This window comes from Megalobrama amblycephala, linkage group LG8, assembly GCF_018812025.1.
Source record: "Megalobrama amblycephala isolate DHTTF-2021 linkage group LG8, ASM1881202v1, whole genome shotgun sequence".
Taxonomy (NCBI): domain Eukaryota; kingdom Metazoa; phylum Chordata; class Actinopteri; order Cypriniformes; family Xenocyprididae; genus Megalobrama; species Megalobrama amblycephala.
In genome coordinates, this window is record NC_063051.1 from 5,925,157 (window position 1) to 5,944,857 (window position 19,701).

Here is a 19,701-nt window from a genome sequence, read left to right on the forward strand (position 1 = left end):
TTCTCTCCATTGCAGCAATTACGTCCACTCTTATTGGTTAGTAAGCAATTAGAGCTGCTCTCATTGGTTAGCGACCTGTCTAGGTCTGTTTATCGTCTAATCCCTGACGGACAGCAACAGACTACGTAGAGCATTGTACTGGCATGGCAGACAATTAGCAACTGTGAAAGCTATCAGAAACCATTCAAAGGTTATGAATAGGGAACACTAACCTATAATGATTTTCTCATCGCTCGTTACAAAGGGTAAACATTAGGTTCCGACCTAAAATAATGGACTCGATACCTTAGTGCTTGCGCAAGGCTTGTTTGAAGTCTTTTCCCATGGGCATTTAAAACAGTAGCTACCAGCCAGCAGGCGCCACATCAGCAAACCAGTCCTCTGAGGAAATATGTTTGCATGTCTGGCATTTGACGCGGTAAGGAGATGGCAAATAAAGTGAATGAAAGGTGGCTTGCTAAAGGTGAGCTGTGTGTGTGCCTGTAGCGGGCTTGTTGTTATCAGGCGGGAGGTATACAAGAGACAAGCAATATGTGCACTGGCAGATTGTGATGCCAGGTGCATTTACGCAGTTGAGTGCAGCTAAACATGACATTAAAGAGGAACTGCTGCCTCTGAACTCACAAACATCAACATAACGGGTAACCTGGGCAACCTACACATGGGTAAACACGAACACGCAGGTGTTAGCAGATGTGAGGTGTTCTCTAACACACAATTGGTGCATCTACCACCCATGTTTAAGTATGCAATATAGTTGTTTGCCGATTAAATAACATGCCTAACTCTAATTTTTACATTTTATAAATAAAGTATGATGGGCGTTTGCCCATGCAAAACTCTCCAAAATAATGCATTTCTATGTAGTTGCTAAAGTGTTGCTGGGCAGCACATTAGACGTGCTAATGATTTTGATTTTGCTAAGATTTCACTTATATACAGTCAAACCAAAATCTCAGAGTTAAAGGGTTAGTTCACCCAAAAATGAAAATGATGTCATTAATGACTCACCCTCATGTCGTTCCAAACCCGTAAAACCTCCGTTCATCTTCGGAACACAGTTTAAGATATTTTAGATTTAGTCCGAGAGCTTTCTGTCCATCCAATGAAAATGTATGTGCGGTATACTGTCCATGTCCAGAAAGGTAATAAAAACATCATCAAAGTAGTCCATGTGACATCAGTGGGTTAGTTAGAAGTTTTTGAAGCATCGAAAATAGATTTTGGTCCAAAAATAACAAAAACTACGACTTTATTCAGCATTGTCTTCTCTTCCGGAATCCTTTCCATTGAATTGATTCCATTGAATTGATTCCATTGAATTGATTCCACTGAATTGATTCCATTGAATCCTTTCATCTGTCGGCGTTGGTAATGCACTTTTACGTCGTTGTTTTTGGAGATTAGGACATTCGCGACATGCACACTTACGCACCATTTTAAAAAATAGCTTGAATACAGCGTGTGTCTCCCTCAGACTGTAAACGAAACTCTGGCGCACCAGATAACACATCAGCAGCGTCTTACATCAGCAGTGCGCTGCGGTTCACTGAGGAGTCGTGAACCCGGATGAACAACAGACCCAGAAGAGAAGACAATGCTGAATAAAGTTGTAGTTTTTGTTATTTTGGGACCAAAATGTATTTTCGATGCTTAAAAAACTTCTAACTAACCCACTGATGTCACATGGTCTACTTTGATGACGTTTTTATTACGTTTCTGGACATGGACAGTATACCGCACATACATTTTCAGTGGAGGGACAGAAAGCTCTCGGACTAAATCTAAAATATCTTAAACTGTGTTCCGAAGATGAACGAAGGTCTTACGGGTTTGGAACGACATTATGTCATTAATGACATAATTTTCATTTTTGGGTGAACTAACCCTTTAAACTCTGTCAGAAAAATTTTATCTTAATTATGTCAGATAACACTTAAGATAACACTTATAAAACTGCCAAAGTCACGCCCCCCAGTGGTGAACCACTGAAATTTCGAAACACTTAAGACGTGATGAAGCCTTGTTTACTGAAATCACGTGACTTTGGCAGTTTGATACATGCTCCGAACCACTGATTCGAAACAAAAGATTTGTAAAGCTTCGAAGCTTCATGAAGCAGTGTTTTGAAATCGCCCATCACTAGATATTGTTGAATAAAGTCATTATTTTGTTTTTTGGCACACAAAAATATCCTCGTCGCTTCATAACAGTAAGGTTGAACCACTGTAGTCACATGAACTGTTTTAAACACGTCCTTAGTAGCTTTCTGGGCATCTGAAAGTGTTAATTATCTTGCTGTCAATGCAGGCCTCACTGAGCCATCAGATTTTATCAAAAATATCTTAATTTGTGTTCTGAAGATGAACAAAGGTCTTACAGGTGTGGAACGACATGAGGGTGAGTAATTAATGACAGAGTTTTCATTTTTGGGTGAACTAACCATTTAAAAACAAAACCTGTCAACAACAACAAAAAAAAGATCTTTATAGAGGACAAAATCCATTTAAATAAACTATCAGAACTAAATATTGCAGTTCGTTTTGGTCATTTGTTCCATAACCCACATATAAAAGGACAATATAACGCTACTGTTACCATGCACATATAAGCTTCTCAGCGGACTCCTCAGCATAATACATAAACAACCCATACTCCCACTAGGCGTGCTGAAAATAGCCCGTCACACTTTAACATGAGAACTCAGAGGTTTAATTAAGCCGAAACACCCACTATGGCCCTTTTTTGACAAATAAACATAGTTAAAATAAAGACACGCTAAAACGCTGATGCTGTCGTGACACGGTTCTCATCAACCATAATGTATTGAGATGACTAAGTGATATTTCATTTCAAGAATTTTTCCATCAGGCTGTGTATTTTTGAATAGCCACTTTAATAACTATAGAAAAACATGCAACCTTTACAACACCCAAACAGAAACAAACTGTTCACATTAATTAGCATCAAACACAAGGACATCTGGGTCTGTTTATCACTGATGATCAAATTCTGTTTTGCACATATTATACAAAAATATGTTGTGGCATTTGTTTATAATTTATGCTTATACAAAGTAGGCTCTATAATATGTTTTAAAGAGGACCTATTATGCAAAATGAACTTTTAAAAGGTGTTTGAACACAGATGTGTGTCCACAGTGTGTGTAAACAACCAGCATATAATGGTAAAAATCCACCCACTATTTTCTTTATAATCCCTATAAATCATAAGCAGTCTCTCCAAATGAGCGGTTCCAGGTTTCCTCCCACTCTTATGTAAGAGTAGCCTCGCCCATGACTGGCCATGGAATCAGCCCTATTAGCCTAGCTCCTCCCCTGAGTGAGCTGTACACAGTCCGCCATTTTTATCTCCTCGCCAGAGCATTTAACAGCAGCATTCAACTAAGAAATGTTGAAATGTAAGCTACTAAAGTTATTTAAATCAAGAGCAGTGAGTGATTTTTTGTTTTTCTTTTGTTGTTTGATTCATATTAACAGCATATACAGTACTGCATATTTCGCTGCTGTCACTTTAATACACAGTTCTAATGTACACATACAATTTCTTTCCTTACTGTTTATGTTCACAGACATAACCAACTGTGTTTGTGAACTTTGTGTGTTTTTGACATTGCGTGTATTTGACAGTTTAAGTGCAATAAAATGTGTGAGAGAAATCAGTTTAATACTCACAGAACGCGCCGTCAGAAGTTTAAACTGATATGGCTTTAAAACGCATGCAAACAATAAACTTTCATGATGACAAAGAACTGCAATGTCACGTGAGCGTGACCACGATAGAGATGATAATCAAAACCAAACAGATGTTTTGTTAGTTTTTGGCACAGTATCTGAGGCACGAGTTGTACAGGCTCCGCCCTCTTCTGGAAAGTGGGGTGGGGAGCAGCAGCTCATTTGCATTTAAAGATACACGCACGAAAACGGCAAGTTTTCCTTCCACTCAAAAATGCACATTTACAACATGGTTACAACAGGTATTTTGAGCTGAAACTTCACAGACACATTCTGGGGACACCTAAGACTTGCATTACATCTTGTAAAAAGGCGCATAATAGGTTCCCTTTAAGTGTAATGGACTTTCGGTTGCGCGCAATCATGCACTTTCAGGTGCAAACAATTTTTAAGAGGCTTAAAAATGTGAAATAGGAAAAATAAATGCACTGATGACAGCATGATAAAGTATTGCACTCTAAACAACATATGCATGCACGCATGGTTAGGCAAAGAGTAAATAAACAAGCGTGAGGCGTGTTTCAAGGTCCAGGCACGTTCTAATTCAACACACAGGTCACAGCAGGTGAGTCTATCATCTGCACCACTCAACTTCCTTAACAATACCTCTCTTTGTCGACCTTTACTGATCAAGCTCTAAATCCGTGGTACAAACATCCTTAAATGGCACAGCGGACATTTACACTGTGTTCCAAAGCAAGTCTTCAAAGGGCAAACATGGCACGCACAGACCTAGAAGCGGAAAAGGTCAGAAAAGCATAATAGATGCGCGGCTCCTCCCTCCTACCTAAAGCACCTGATGTGTATGGAGAAATAAACGGCAGCGATAACCCTCAGTCGGTGGTTTGTTTAGTGCAGACAATCCTTTGATAAATGACTCGGCGTGTGAGTGATTTTTTTTGTGTCCACAAAGAAATATAATCTACTTTTGTTACAGCGGCTTTTCAAAGGAAGAATCGAGAGCCGAGCGTGAAGCTCTCTTGAGTTATATTTAACTGGGCCTCTGCTTCCCGCTCCGGCTTCATAATCTATTTTTGCGGTTAGTGTTTACATTTGCCTGTTGACCCAGTGGAGATCATCTAAAAAAAGCTGTCAGGTTAAAGAGCTGACCCGAGATTATGTGTCATTGTGTGTGAAACCAGCTTACAAACTGTGAAATCGCTTTAATAGGAAGATCTTAATTACTAAACTCTTTTCAAACTGGGGATGAGAGCTTTGTATGGCATTAGAAGGGCGTATAAGTTACATCAGCAACATCTGCAATGTGCATATTTTCTTAAAAATACAATAAAAACTACATTTTATAGTGGTGCCCATGTAAAAACTTCACCACAATGCCTGACAACTTACCCACTATTGTCTAAGCAAATGATAAGATGTTCTGAATGGTTTCTAAGGTGTTGCTAGTGGCTGCTAGGTGTTCTGACTGAGCGCTAGGCGTAAGGCTTATTGTCCTCAAATCAAAAGAGCCCACTCCCATGACTACATAGCTGTCAGCTTAAGTCTATGGGTTTTTTTTTATGTCAGACACACACACAAAAAAAGTGTCAAAATAGTGAGAATATCGGTGCAAAAAATATAATAATTATGCAAAGTCATTGCAAATATGGCTTTCTGAGTGGTTTCTTGCATAGCTAAAGTATTACAGGTGGTTACTAGAATGTTTCTAGGTAGTTTTAAAGATTGACTGAATGGTTACCAAAGTTCTGAGCAAAAAAATGATAGGCTACAGTATGCAAAGCAATTGGTGAGGTTTTCTGAATGGTTTCAAGGGATTTACTTGATAGATGGTTTATAACAGCCACAGTTCAAAAGAGTCCAAACCCAAGTCTATGATATTCTGATTCCCTAGTAGTGGTTAAACGTATAGTTATTGATCTGTGATCTGTACGGTCCAAGCCCCATGGTTCGGCACGCATGTGATTCGCGGATCAATTCCAAGTTTAACCGCAATAGAGTGAAAGGTTATCATTTGCACATGTTTTGTCTTGCTAGTTTTCACATTAATAGATATAAAACCATTCCTGCGCTAGAAGAGGCAAAAGAAGATTTAATTCTGTAGGCTATCGCACGCCATGTTGTTATCGGTGCGCACAGATGCACATACATAGCTTGCGAACTCCAAATTAATTTCTTTTTCGCATCTTCAATGCACTTGGATGGACACATACATGTATTATGTCAGTCAAAATACCCCTCTCGGCAAATATTCTCGTAAACACATTCGGTTATGTCTTAAGTGAAGGAGGTGAGAATTCGGATGTGTATCTATCAGATATGTGCGTGCATGGGGCCTTACTCTTAAAGTGACAGCAACCTATAAATACCTGCTGTTGTCTGTCATGTAAATCAAACAACAAAACACAGCTTTAACAAAGCTTAATCTATATTAAATTTATACAGTGAACAGTGTCATTTTACATTTCATTATTATATTTCTGTACACGAAAATTAATACTACAGTTAGACCATATACTTTATTTGTAACTTTATGTTGTATTTATCTATTCTTGTAATTGTGTACAGTATTTGTTCTTTTTACAGTCTGTTCACTTGCCTTTAATAATGTATTAGTTAAGCTAGTAGTTTCTGCTGTTGCATCAGAGTTGTTAAAGTAGGCTAAGTAATAAATGCAAAGTTACCCACCCCCCCAATTTTTTTTTTTTTTTTTTTTTTTTGCTGTACCGAAAAACGTTCCGATCAGTGACTTAATAATCGTGATATGATCCAAACCATGAGTTTTGCGATATGTTGAACAACTATCCCCTAGATAATATGGCTGAAAGCCCTGTGTCAGTCTAGGAGTTTTTTTTTTTTTTTTTTGCCAGACAAAAATGTGAAAATTTAACAAAAAATTAAAAACATATTGCAAATATGAATGAAAAATGAACAAGAAAGGTCATTGCAAAAGTGTTATAAATTGTTTCAAAGGTATTGCTATATTGTGTTTCTTCACAGTTTTTAAAGTTCTGGCCAATTACCAAAGTTCTGAGCAAAGAATTTACAGTAAGTATGCTAAGCCATTGTTGTTGTTTTCTGAGCATTTTCTATGGCATTGCTATGGTGTTATGGGTGGTTGCTAGGTGGTTGTTAAGGTGCTCAGAAATTATTCAAAAGAGCCCAAATCTGAGTTTATATGATATTCTGATTGCCTTGGATGAAGGCCCTTTGTCAATCTAAGAGCCCGTCCACGAGGAGACACGTTTAGCTGTATACGCAAAAAATTTGTATCATATAGGCATTTCGTCCAGATGATCCGGCGTGATGGGAGCCTGAAACTGCTATTTTTTGAAACTGGGTCCCAGAGTGGATAAATTTGAAAACGACACCCTTGCATTTTCGAGTGTACAGCCAATCCGTATATTTTGTAAAACAATGATGTCATCACCCCACAAAATCTTATTTCTAAGCTTTACTAAAGTGCAAGGTTTATGCGCATGCTCCAGGTCTTATTCTCTGTTTTTAGTGTATCTCTGTAGCAGAATTACAGTGCCTCATACTGATCTGGCATGTATACCACATCGTTTTCAGTTGGTTTCAGTGATTTCATGTGTACGCAGATATTTCTTGAGACGAGGGGAAATAAAGATCGGATAGGGAAAGCTCTGGCTTCGTGTGGATGCGGCCTAAGTCTATGAGATTTTTTTGCCTGAATTATTGTCTGTGAGACAAAAAGTGGAAAAAAATGTGAAAATATCTGAGTGACAAAATACAATAAATTTGCAGTCGTTGCTAAAGTGATCTAAATTGTTTCTAGGGTGCTATGGAGGATTCTGTGTTACAGTTTTGAATGAGTTCTGACTGGTTGCCAAAGATCAGAGGTAAAAAAAAAAAAAAATCAGTATGCAAAGGTATTCTGAGTGTTTTCCAGGGAGTTGCTAAGCTATTACTGCTGATTGCTAGAGTGTTGCTAGGTGGTTGCTAAGTTGTGGGTGGTTTCTTGTAATTCAAAAGATCCCAAACACAAGTCTATCCATCTCATTTTTCATGCAAGAACGAGCACGGCCATTTGTAAATTTAATGTGTCTGGCTTCCAGTGTCATTTGCTTCCAGTTATTTTTAGCTGTACAAGCTTGTTATGCTGCCTGATAATGCAAACTTCTGCTAATGCAAGTCTATGGGATTGTTTTATTCGTTTGTTTGTCAGCCAGATGAAAATCATAAATTTGATCACTTAAAAAAAAATAGCACACCTGTTTAAAAAACAAAACAAAAAGAGAAGGCAGGAATGGCTTCCTTTGCCTCACCATTTGCAGAGATGGCCTATTGTAACTTAATCTGTAAAATCTCACATAAGTACTAAACATTTATCCTCATTCATTTGATCAATGAGGATAAATCAATGGCCACAAGGAAGAAAAGATCCTATCTATAGTATTAAAGCAAAAGGCAGGGGACAAGGTGGACCCCGCACCATGAAAGTCTGGAGTCAAAGCAAGCCAGCCCACATTGTGTTCGCAAACCACTAACATCCTGGCTTTATCCTGTATTTATGGAACAAGTGATAGCCTATTGTTTCATTGTTTAGTAGAAGACTGACCTATTTTAAACAGCAATACAGTACAACTTCCTGTGTAGAAAAGCCAAGGGTTAAACAGGCAGCGCAGACAGAGAAAGCTCCGTTTTATAGAGTTCTCTGTCGGGTTCCACTGGAGAATTATGTGATCCTTCATGAATAAAATGAAAATGGCAAAGTATACTGCATAATGTAAAATTCCATTGAGGCTATTAAGAGCAGAGAATGCCTTAACATCTGCCCGGTGTGAAAGATAATTACAGTGTAATTAAGATCCCTATAGACGGAGTCTCTCAGACCAGTAGCCATCACTAAAGCTGCCAAAGCTAACACTGAGGACTTACCAGCTATAGTAGCTGAACGCTCTGCTGACTGAGTCTATCAAAAGCTTGGGCAAATCCATTAGCTGGATTAATCATATGTTACAGGTTTGAGGAAAGGGCAAATACATTTTCACCATTAATTATCAAGCAATTGAGTGAGTGTGTAACAACCTTTACAAGGACACACATAATCACAGAACCATAAAGGTTCCATCTACTGATTTTCATCTAGCTTTCTAATCAAAACTAAATCCAGGTTTCCCAAGACAGTTCATAAATAAAAATGACAGTTGTTAAAGAAACTAAATTAAAATAAGAAACAGCTTAAACTTTAGCTGTTTTATCTTATGTTTTGTTTTGTGTTATTTTAAATCATTTTAACCCATTCTGCGACCCCCTTGAAAAATTTGCGGATGCCGCCTAATGGGCCCCGGCCATCTGGCTGAGAACCACTGGTCTAAAGTGTTACTTTTTAGTAAAAAAAAAAGAAAGAAGTGTAATTTATACATGCAAGTCTGTTTTTTTTTTCTATGAATATCTCAAATGTTTTAAAGTAACCTCAAACTAGTAGGAGTATGCAGATCTGAGGGGATTTTAAAAGTGCAAAAAAGTCATGGAAATGAATAAAATATTAAAAAGTCATGAAAATTTCCATAATTATGCATTTTATAGTAATTTAAGCTCTAAAATATTTTAATGGGCAGAAATTGCTGTTTCTGAGCAAATAATAAACTATAAACCATGAACAACTAGAAGTCATTTAAATTCATTGGTAATAAAAAGCGTTGTAATTTATAATTATTTTATTTTGTTTAATTATTTGAATGTATTGTCTTCAAAATTTTCTTTGAGAATGGTGGCCTTGAAGTCAAAAAGTTTGTGAACCACTTCTTTTAGACCTTGCACTGCAGAACTCTGGCCTCTCTAGTGTAAAATTTCAAGCTACTTGGGGGGGGGGGAACCTTGTGTAGTGCACCTTTAACAATTCAAATTCACTTTGATGTTCTTAACTAATTTCACAATATTACAATGACCAAAACAATGGTCTAGTCAGTGGATAGCGTACATGGTCTAACACATTGAGCTATGGAGTTCAGGTGGCAAACATGGGTTTGAGTCAGACATTTTTCATTTCCTCCATTCTGCATGATTGTCTCTTTTTTTCTCTCTAATTACCACAAAAATGAAGGGAAAAAAAATTGTTTTCAAACATTGCTCCGAGAAAACACAGTTTAGGTATTCTGTTGTTTTGAACTTATTTAGTGATATTTGTTGCTTTTACAAAACAAAAAATGTCAATGTGATGTAATGTGATGTGATGCTTGTTGAGACTGATTGTGTTTTTATCCCCTTAGAGAAGCTGTAATCTTATAATTTGTTTTCTAAAGTCTCTTAATCAAATTTAAAGGCTACTCAAAAAGCGGCTCTTAAATCACATGACTTTTCTGCTCTAAAGCACTAAGTATAAAAGACAGGCAAAACAATCTCAGATTAGCAGGTTTAAGACGAAGTGAGACAATGATGTCATGATATCACAAACACGGTTTCGCAATAATCAGTGCTCAACAATAAGGATAAGTCAATGACGTGGGCCCTGGTTTCGCACCACTTGTGCGCATATTATCTATCTATATATCTATATATCTATATATTAAACTTATATAATACATTTATACAAAAAAATTGTGTATGTATATACATATATATATATATATATATATATATATATAAAATCAGTAAATCCTTATTGTTGAGCCCTGATTATGTCTGAACTTTATCATTTGACTTCATGGCTTTCAAAAACTACAAAAGGTTTTTTTGTGGATGTGAACAGGCAGGACACATGGGAACAAAGTGTGTGTGTGTTTTGTGCACGTCCATCCACCTCAGCACTATCTGTAATACATCTGAGAAAAGGAAATTACCACTTCTCTGAGCATTTTGGCTGTGCTTCCAACAAGTCGAGGGGCAAGATAACTCTCCCATACTTTTATATCTCATAAGTATTAAGGTCAGGAAAGAGAGTGAGTGAGAAGAAAAAAGAAGGACAAAGTGAATGTGTGAGAGAGAGTGAGAAAAACATCCACTCCAAGGCTTCAGAAGCTGTCAGGCTATTAAGGCCACTAATCAATCATCATATTAAGATAATATAACCTCTCTCTTAAAATAATGCATAATTAACAGAATCATTGGCGAGAGGCTACATGGACTGACATCCAATTACTTCCATCAGATTATTATCTCTGAAAATCTCAGTTCTTACAAAACACAGCTATTAACACATAGCTGCGAGTTTTATCATTTTAATATGTCCGCACAGAACTGAATATACATGTAATTAGATTCTATACAAGTACCACGCACATAAAATGATACATTTGAGACCGCCTTCCAGCTAAGTAGCTCACTCATGCGCCACAGTATCATCAAAGGAGCCTATAAACCAGCAGAACCACATCACAGTCTTTCATTCCTAACATCCTTTTTAACATGGTTCGTGGTGTCATTGGTGTGGGTGATTGGACAGTCGGATGGGAATCGATATAAGGATGCAGCAGGTCAAGGCCCTTCATCAAATACACAGGAGATCCAAAGCGCAGCATGTGGCAATTGGAAACATATGATAAAAGACTCACAGAGAGCTCGTGGCTAAAGAATCTCTGACCCGAGCCCTGGCCTCCAGTTGTGTCCTGCACCTCAATAAAAATGTAAATATCTCATCTGCTCTGGGCGATTACTCACTCAGCTGGTGAAGAAGTCAAGAAAACTAGGTCTTAAATAGGGAGCGGGTTACACAAATGCTCATTTCCTCATCTTTTAAAGTACTAATTAAAATGCCGTTCGTGTGGAGAACAGAAAACAGAAGATACTTTACGAGAAAAAGCAGTACATCTTCAAAAACCACAACACTGCAATCATTAAGAAGAAATATCTTCAAGACAAAGATCACTGCACTGATTTATGCACTGGTGGTTTCTGATTTTTAGAAAATGCGAGTGTATAAACTATGATATTAGGATGCCTTGCTATGCCTAGCATTAAATATATATATATATATATATATATATATATATATATATATATATATATATATATATATATATATATATATATATATATATATATATATATATATAGAGAGAGAGAGAGAGAGAGAGAGAGAGAGAGAGAGATTTAAATTTCCTTGAATAAGCTATTTTTAATGTTTTTGAGAGTCAAAAAGAAATAAAGACTCACCAAGGCTACATTTATTTGATGAAAAATACAGTAAAAAAACAGTAATATTCTGAAATATCATTATTATTTAAAATAACTTGTCTTTTGCAATATATTTTAGAATGTAATTTATTCCTGTGAGGCCTGCATAGGGAGCAATGACATTTCCTCTCTCAAGATCCATAAAGGTACTAAAAACATATTTAAATCGGTTCATGTGAGTACAGTGGTTCAATATTAATATTATAAAGCGACGAGAATATTTTTGGAGCGCCAAAAAAAAACAAAATAACGACTTATTTAGTGACGGCCGATTTCAAAACACTGCTTCAGGAAGCTTCGGAGCATAATGAATCAGCGTGTCGAATCAGCTGTTCAGAGCGCCAAAGTCAAGTGATTTCAGCCGTTGGCAGTTTGACACGCGATCTGAATCATGATTCGACACACTGATTCATTTGTGCTCCGATGCTTCCTGAAGCAGTGTTTTGAAATCGGCCATCACTAAATAAGTCTTTATTTTGTTTTTTTTGGCACTCCAAAAATATTCTCGTCGCTTTATAATATTAATATTGAACCACTCTACTCACATGAACTGATTTAGATATGTAATTTATTCCTGTGATGGAAAAGCTGAATTTTCAGCATCATTATTCTTCATCAGTCTTCAGCGTCACATGATCCTTGAGAAATCAATCTAATATGCTGATTTTGCACTCTAGAAAAAATTCTTATTATTATCCATTTTATAAAAAAACAAACAGTTGTGCTGCTTAATATTTTTGTGGAAACAGTGATACATTTTTTTCAGGACTCTTTGATGCAAAGAAAATTAAAAAGAGCAGCATTTATTTGAAATGGAATTAGTTGTATAACATTATAAATGTCTTTACTGTCACTTTTGATCAATTTAATGCATCTTTGCTGAATAGAAGTATTCATTTCATTTAAAAAAGAAACCTTACTCTAATATTTAGCAGCATAACATGATATACTTATCTGTATATTGTGCATACCTACAAATATGTTAAATATATCATGTAAAGCTTTTAGAGTTGTTACATTTAATGCCAAATATGATGGTCATGACCAAATAGACATGAATGTCAAAAATTACCATGCAAAACGAGTAAAATAAGGACTAAGATGGGAGGAGGGGAAAGGTCCCTCCTGAATCTTTCCCCTGCTGACAACATACTGCTGACGAAGCAGATATAAGAGCACACACACTTTTCAGAATCCTAGAATAAAACACAACAGATGTAGATTCATACCATATCCGTATCTAAAAGTGTCTCGTAAAATCATCACTGCTTTATTCTTGAATTCCAACCACAGAAAGTAATTACAAACTGTGGGGCGAAACGCCAGTGTTTTATTAGCCTAACAAGCCATATCTGGGTCTAAAAGGAGTGTTAAACAGACGTGATCTACCTGGGAACTAAAACTTTAACACACTATTAAAGCGCTTGCCCGCAGTCAAAACTCCAATCCTGTAAAATGCACGCTAAAGTGAGCCAGTGACATATGTAAAAGTCACATCCATCTGTGGATATGAAATATGGATCTGGATCACTGCTTGCCATTATTTTTAATGCTTCCTGCGTATAGATTTTTTACTCTCTGCTTTCAATTAAATGCTTTACAGACTTTGTATGCAGGTCAGGGATTTGGTGATGGGTGGATAAGAATGGCAGAGGAGTAGAGGGCTTCTTTTCTGATTTTATTGCGCCGACTGCCTTTCAATCATACAGGAAAGGACTCCTCATTAGGGGAGAGCGAGAGTGTGGCAACAAAGACTGAAGGGCAAGGTAGAGCATTAAAAATCCAGTGTCTTTTGACAAGAGGCCCTTGATGGATACTGGTGTCGAGCAGAAGCTTCCTGTGGTGTCAGCCAGAAGAGATGATAGACACACCCCACAGGGATTGGAGATCTTTGACCTTCTTTTGCACGTGCCCACTGGTGCACACACTCAAAGTTACCGCTTCACATCTGATATAGGTTTAAACACATTTACAAATGCCCAAAAGCGTGTAGCTCAAGGGTGTGCATTCAATTTTGTACACAAAACCTGCTCAGATGTGAACTGGCGGTACGCGATTGAATGTGGTAGTGGCCCTTGCTGAAAACACACAAACACTCATGTCTTCGGAGCTAGTTAAATTACTTACAAATTGTTATACAATACTAATTGCAAATGACATGGTGAAATTTGTAGTTAGTAATGTAATCTATTATAGTACACATTTGAGGTAATCAGACTATTTTTTGATTACTTTTAGATTAGTTTTGCGTTTTGACTTAACTTATCTTGTAAAATCTTTAGGGTTTGTGAAGGAACTGCAGGGGATTCTAATCCAATCATTAATTAAATGATAAAAATGTCAAATTAAAATACATAAAAACAAATCAAAATGAAAAAATTACTAAAAATGGTGTTTGTTTTAGAAAGATATTTATTTATATTTATTTATCTGCATATCTTGTGATCATTAACTGACATCAGAGAACCATGAATGTGCAAATGTTAAATTATTGACTTTAAAACTCAGGGGGATTTCAAGTAAATATAGTAGTCGACATTTGAAGTGGATCAAAAGGGTTCATCAAAGTTGTCCTAAGAACTCAATTATTATAAGAAAAAGGTTTTCTTTGATGAACGGTTTTGATCCACTTCAAATGTTGATTACTGTATATTCGGCCAAACAGCTGACAAAAAACATTTGGGAATCCCTGCATCACATGTAAATATTACATTTTGCATTTTAATATATTTGAAAGACAAAAGCCTTCCAAAGATATAGTAATACATGGTTAAATGACTCACTAAGGGTGTGTTCACACTTGTAGTTCAGTTCTCTTGGTTTGTTTGGTCTGGACCAAAAAAGAAAATGATACATTCAGTCCTGGTTTGATTAGTGTTCACACTGTCAATTTTAACACAAACTGCTTTTATGATGTATATTTTTCTATGGCACTTGTTGAATATCCAAAACAATGCTGTGTGCTGGGCTAAATGCGCTCGCTGTATGTGCGTACATATGATAGTATAAGATGGAGCTTGTGAAGAGCTTATAAAATGTCTAAAGGAGTCCCGTCACACAAATGAAGATCTGCTGCAAGAAGACGCAGTTCTCTGGAGACAGTTCTGACACCTGCACCAAACTGTGATGGGCAACATCAAAACTATGAGGAGAAAAAACAGGTATGCTTGAGCATTCTGTCCTTTTTAGGGTCGCATCTTGTGACATCATGTTCTGTTTTTGGTTTGTTTGCATGTCTTTAGTCCATGTTGCATTCATATTTCAGTCGAACCGCACCAGAGTTCGTTTGGAAGTGGACCGAGACCCATCTTTTCAAGGGTCTCAGTCCACTTGTTCGGTGCGCACCAGGGTTCGGATGGCAGCGTTCACACTTATTCAAATGAACTAACGCAGGGTTCATTTTAATTGAACCAAACTTGCCAAGTGTGAACACACCTTAAGTGATAATTAAAATAATAACTAACACAAGTTTGTCAGGAGTTGATTAGATGTTGCAATGTTGACAAAAACCTTCCATACAAGTGAAATGATTTCTGTAAATCCAGTGGTCATGTGTAATTATATCCACTTGACTATAGTGGCTGGTCGGTGTGTACAATTTCACAAATCTAAAAGATTTCCAAACATACAGGGGTTGGACAATGAAACTGAAACACCTGATTTTAGACAATAATTTATTAGTATGGTGTAGGGCCTCCTTTTTGCGGCCAATATGGCATCAATTTGTCTTGGGAATGACAGACACAAGTCCTTCACAGTAGCCAGAGGGATTTTGAGCCATTCCTCTTCCAGAACAGTGGAAGCTGGATAAAGAAAAACGTTTTCTGGTCCTCCAGAAAGGTTTGGTAGTCTTTGGCAGTGACACGCCCATCAAGCACAGTAGGGAATGCCATGATATAGCAGCCCAAACCATCACTGACCCACCTCTGTGCTTCACTCTGGGCATGCTGGTGTTAAGCCTCTTTGGGGCTTCTCCACACTGTAACTCCCACGGATGTGGGGAAGACAGTGAAGGTGAACTCATCAGAGAAGAATACAAATTGTCCACAGCCCAAGATTTGCACTGTTTGCACCATTGAAACCAACATTTGGCACTGGCACATGACCAAAGGTTTGGCTATAGCAACCTGACCATGACTATTGACTCTGTGGAGCTCCCAACGAACAGTTTTGGTGAAAACATTTCAAGGTAAGTAATTAATTCTGCAGTGAGTTGGGCAGCTGTGGTTTTATGTTTTTTTGGATACAATCCGGGTTAGTACCTAGTCATCCCTTTCAGACAGCTTCCTCTTGTGTCAACAGTTACTCCTGTTGATTGTGGTTCATCCTTTGTGGTGGTATGCAGACATTACCCTGAATTCCATAGCTCTCGATACACCACAAAGATTTGCTGTCCTGGTCACAGATGAGCCAGCGAGATGCACACCAGCAATTCGTCATCTTTTGAACTCTGATATGTCTCCCATTATGTTGTGTGGATTGCAATATTTTACGTACAGCTGTGCTATTGCTCTGCTAATTCAACCTTCACACTCTGCTCCAGCTGATGGAATGAAAAATCAGTAAAGTTTGGCCACCAGGCCGCGCATATATAGGCGTAAAACTTCCAAAACTATATTGGTCAGTGTTTCAGTTTCATTGTCCAAACCCTGTATATAAGTAATAGGGTTTTTTAGAAAGGAATATGTAATCATGTAATTAATAATAAAAAAAAGTAACTGTAGTCTGATTAAGCACATTTTAAAATGTATTTTAATCCAATTACAAGTACTCAATTTTTGGAATCTGATTACCTAATCCAGATTGATATATAATCAGTTACTACCCAGCACTGTTTGTCATGGTGGGGACCTTTAATGATATTCTGCATTTTTACATTTTCATCAAGACATTATATTGTATAATTTAAGCTGCTATATATTTGGTCTTCACAATGTAAGCACAATCAGAGCCACAGAAACAATATATAATTCAAATAGAATTCAGAAAAAAAAGAATTATATAATTGGAAGTCCCAGCCCTTCCTGAAACAAATAATGAAGTGCCCTTTCATTTCTGAGAAGCTTGGGTGAAGACAATAGGGAACGGCCTTGGGTCAGAATGCCCTAATGCCCAGTGTCCAGCCTGTCTTCAATAAGAATAAGTAGAAAAGAAGAATCTGCACACCAAACAAATGCAAAGTTCAAGGTCCTTCGAATAAGAATAAAACATCTGTTCCGATTTTGATGTCAAATATAACTTCTCCTCATTAAAAATTATGCAAGCTGATGTAACAGGCTGTTGCCATTAGAGGTTATCTAAACTTGCAATTTAACCATTGCTCTACATACAGACCATCTCAGCTCACTGTCAGCTTTATAGAAATATGATACCGCTAATAGAAATACAAGGACAGGATCTGTACAAAAGCGTGTGTCTGTATAACAAAAGCTAATGAGGGCTGGGACAGGAAAAGGAAACATTGAGTTGCGATGTCCGCCATGTTCAGTTCATCTGCTCACACACACAGGCTAATATCTTTGAGTAATAATGGATCAACACATTTTCAAGCCTATATTTCAATGCCGTTTCAGCAGTGGCGAAAAGGTCTGGTTTGTCCAATTTGTTTTCATGTTCCATATTACCAGTCAGACTTTTTGCTTGGGATGCTTTTCACTATGTTTATTAAGCTAACATGATGTCCAAAAGCAACAGATTAAAAGGGAAATTTGGCATATGTGAAGCTCAAAAAGAATAGCTATGCTTTTATAACTTCTCTCTTGGCTGTAAATGGTGACATTCAGCACAATGCTAATGTGATGATAATGCAATTAAGATAATATTCTCACATTATATATCCAGAGATGATTAGGGAATAGAATGAAAGCACATATTCATGGGCAGCAAATGTAATATTGCTCAACTACTAATCTGAATATTCAAGAGTCCTCTTCAATGTAGCTAGGAAAACCAATTGATACAACATGGTAACTGAACCAGATTTACACTAAATATGTCATTTAAATTTGAACACAGCAACTATTTACATGTTTAAACCGGCTTAAGATGGTTTGTTGGTTTTAGCTGGTCTTCCCATCTGGTCAAGATGGTCTCTTGGCTGGTATTTTTCAAAAGGTCAGGCTGGCAGCTAAAAAGCAATTTAGCCAGGTTGGGAGACTATTAAACCATGTAAGACCAACTTATGCTGGTTTAAGCTACTTTTTAAATCACTGTAAAAAAAAAAAAAAAAAAAAAAATTTGTGTGTATATATATATATCTATACCTGTATATAAACTGATTAAAATGGAAAACTTAATTTAAGACAGCAATTAAACTTAAGTAGAATCTAAGTGGTACTAAATATAAAATGAAAGAAATTACTGTGACAGTTTAAATGGATGGAAAACAAAGATGCTGTTGTAATAATGAAAACATTTTGAGTGCATCTGCTCACAAACTGGATGAACTTCTTAAAAACAATTCGGATTAATTTCACATGCACGAGAATACAAGAGATGCATTTCTGAACGTGAATCTGTCAGCCTGATATAAAAATCAGAAATAAAAAAAATAATTACAAAAAAAAAATCTAAATAATGGAATAAATATAATAAAATCGTTAATTAAAAAAAATAATAATACAAACAAATTGCATAAAAATAAATAAATAAAATATTTAACTAATAGAAGTCAAATCTATGAGTTTCTGGATACCCTTCACATAGCCTGGATGACATCACCTTGGGAACAATCAAGTCCGTGAGACCATCCGAGCCTTTACTTCTGTCACAAAGCACTGCGAAACTGACCTTCAATCAAATGTGCACCTTTTAAAAACACTGGATTATAGCAGCTACAGTTATGATCCGTTTGCATTGCAATGCACATATTTACCCTAAACATACACAGTCACTCTTAATGCCTTATGATCTCTGACGCTGATCGACACCAATGCACCTGCCCATTGAACATAACTTTTTGCAGAGAAATCTCCCACAATCACCGTTCCGATTATAAAATATTAACCACAAAGGCCTCTCTTACCGGGATGACAGCTGATGGGTTGGATGAGAAGGGCTGATAAAGTCAAACACAACATCCCCAAACGACACGATCCTCGCAGTCTCCACATGTCCAAATGCGCAATTAGAGCAACACGGAATGGCGGATCAAATTGAGCGTCAATGAAGGAAACACACTAACTTGACTAACCGAAATAATTGCGAGAGTGATCAAGGCGATTTTAATGACCGGCGACAAATCTTGTGCCTGTTTCGTGGGACATTTCGGACAGCCCACAATCCGCGCACACTTCTGCTCTCGGTGGCGTCCTTTACATTCTCTTTACATTCTCAAGTTAATCCCAACCGGACACACTTTCAGACGCTCGTGCTCTTTCAGTTCCTCTGCTGTACAGCGGCTCTCTCTCGCGCGCATCTACAAAGTCAGTCGCTTCAATCACATTCAGCGCGGACCGCTTCTCTATCCAGGAAGTTGTGCATATGAGCGTTTCGTGTTTTGCCAGAGAAATTAGTTGGGAAATCAAAGCCCTGCCCTCTGGATCCTAGCGCCGAAGGCTGTGGTTGTGTACGACTGCCGAAGAAAGATGAGGATTGGCTACTGGAAGCTGAAGCACAAGACTGTTCTCATAGTGTGTCTTTCTAAAACAGTTAGTTCCGGTCCTGTGATCTGATTGGTCAAAGCGGCGTTCCAAGAATGCATATTTAGTAGGGTCGATGACGTGACGCCTTTTTTTGGTCGTCCGGATTAGTGATTAAAAAAAATATTCTATAATGAAAATGAATTAATTTTTTATATTTTTCGTGGGGCTTAAGGTAAAAGAAAAGGCATAATCTTTTATTACTTCAT

General features: G+C 37.2%; 1 protein-coding gene across 2 annotated transcripts in view; it reads right to left on the reverse strand.

The window, feature by feature from the left end:
• The window catches only part of ca16b (carbonic anhydrase XVI b), a 122,523-nt gene extending 103,024 nt beyond the window's left edge, over window positions 1-19,499 (reverse strand). Inside the window, exon 1 of one of the 2 annotated variants that reach the window (XM_048198895.1) lies at window positions 18,877-19,499. In XM_048198895.1, coding sequence (XP_048054852.1) covers window positions 18,877-18,964 — 88 coding nt within the window. In that variant the 5' untranslated portion in view covers window positions 18,965-19,499. The remainder of the gene's footprint in view (window positions 1-18,876) is intronic. The other variant, XM_048198896.1, reaches the window with a different exon arrangement.
• Window positions 19,500-19,701: the final 202 nt, after the last annotated feature.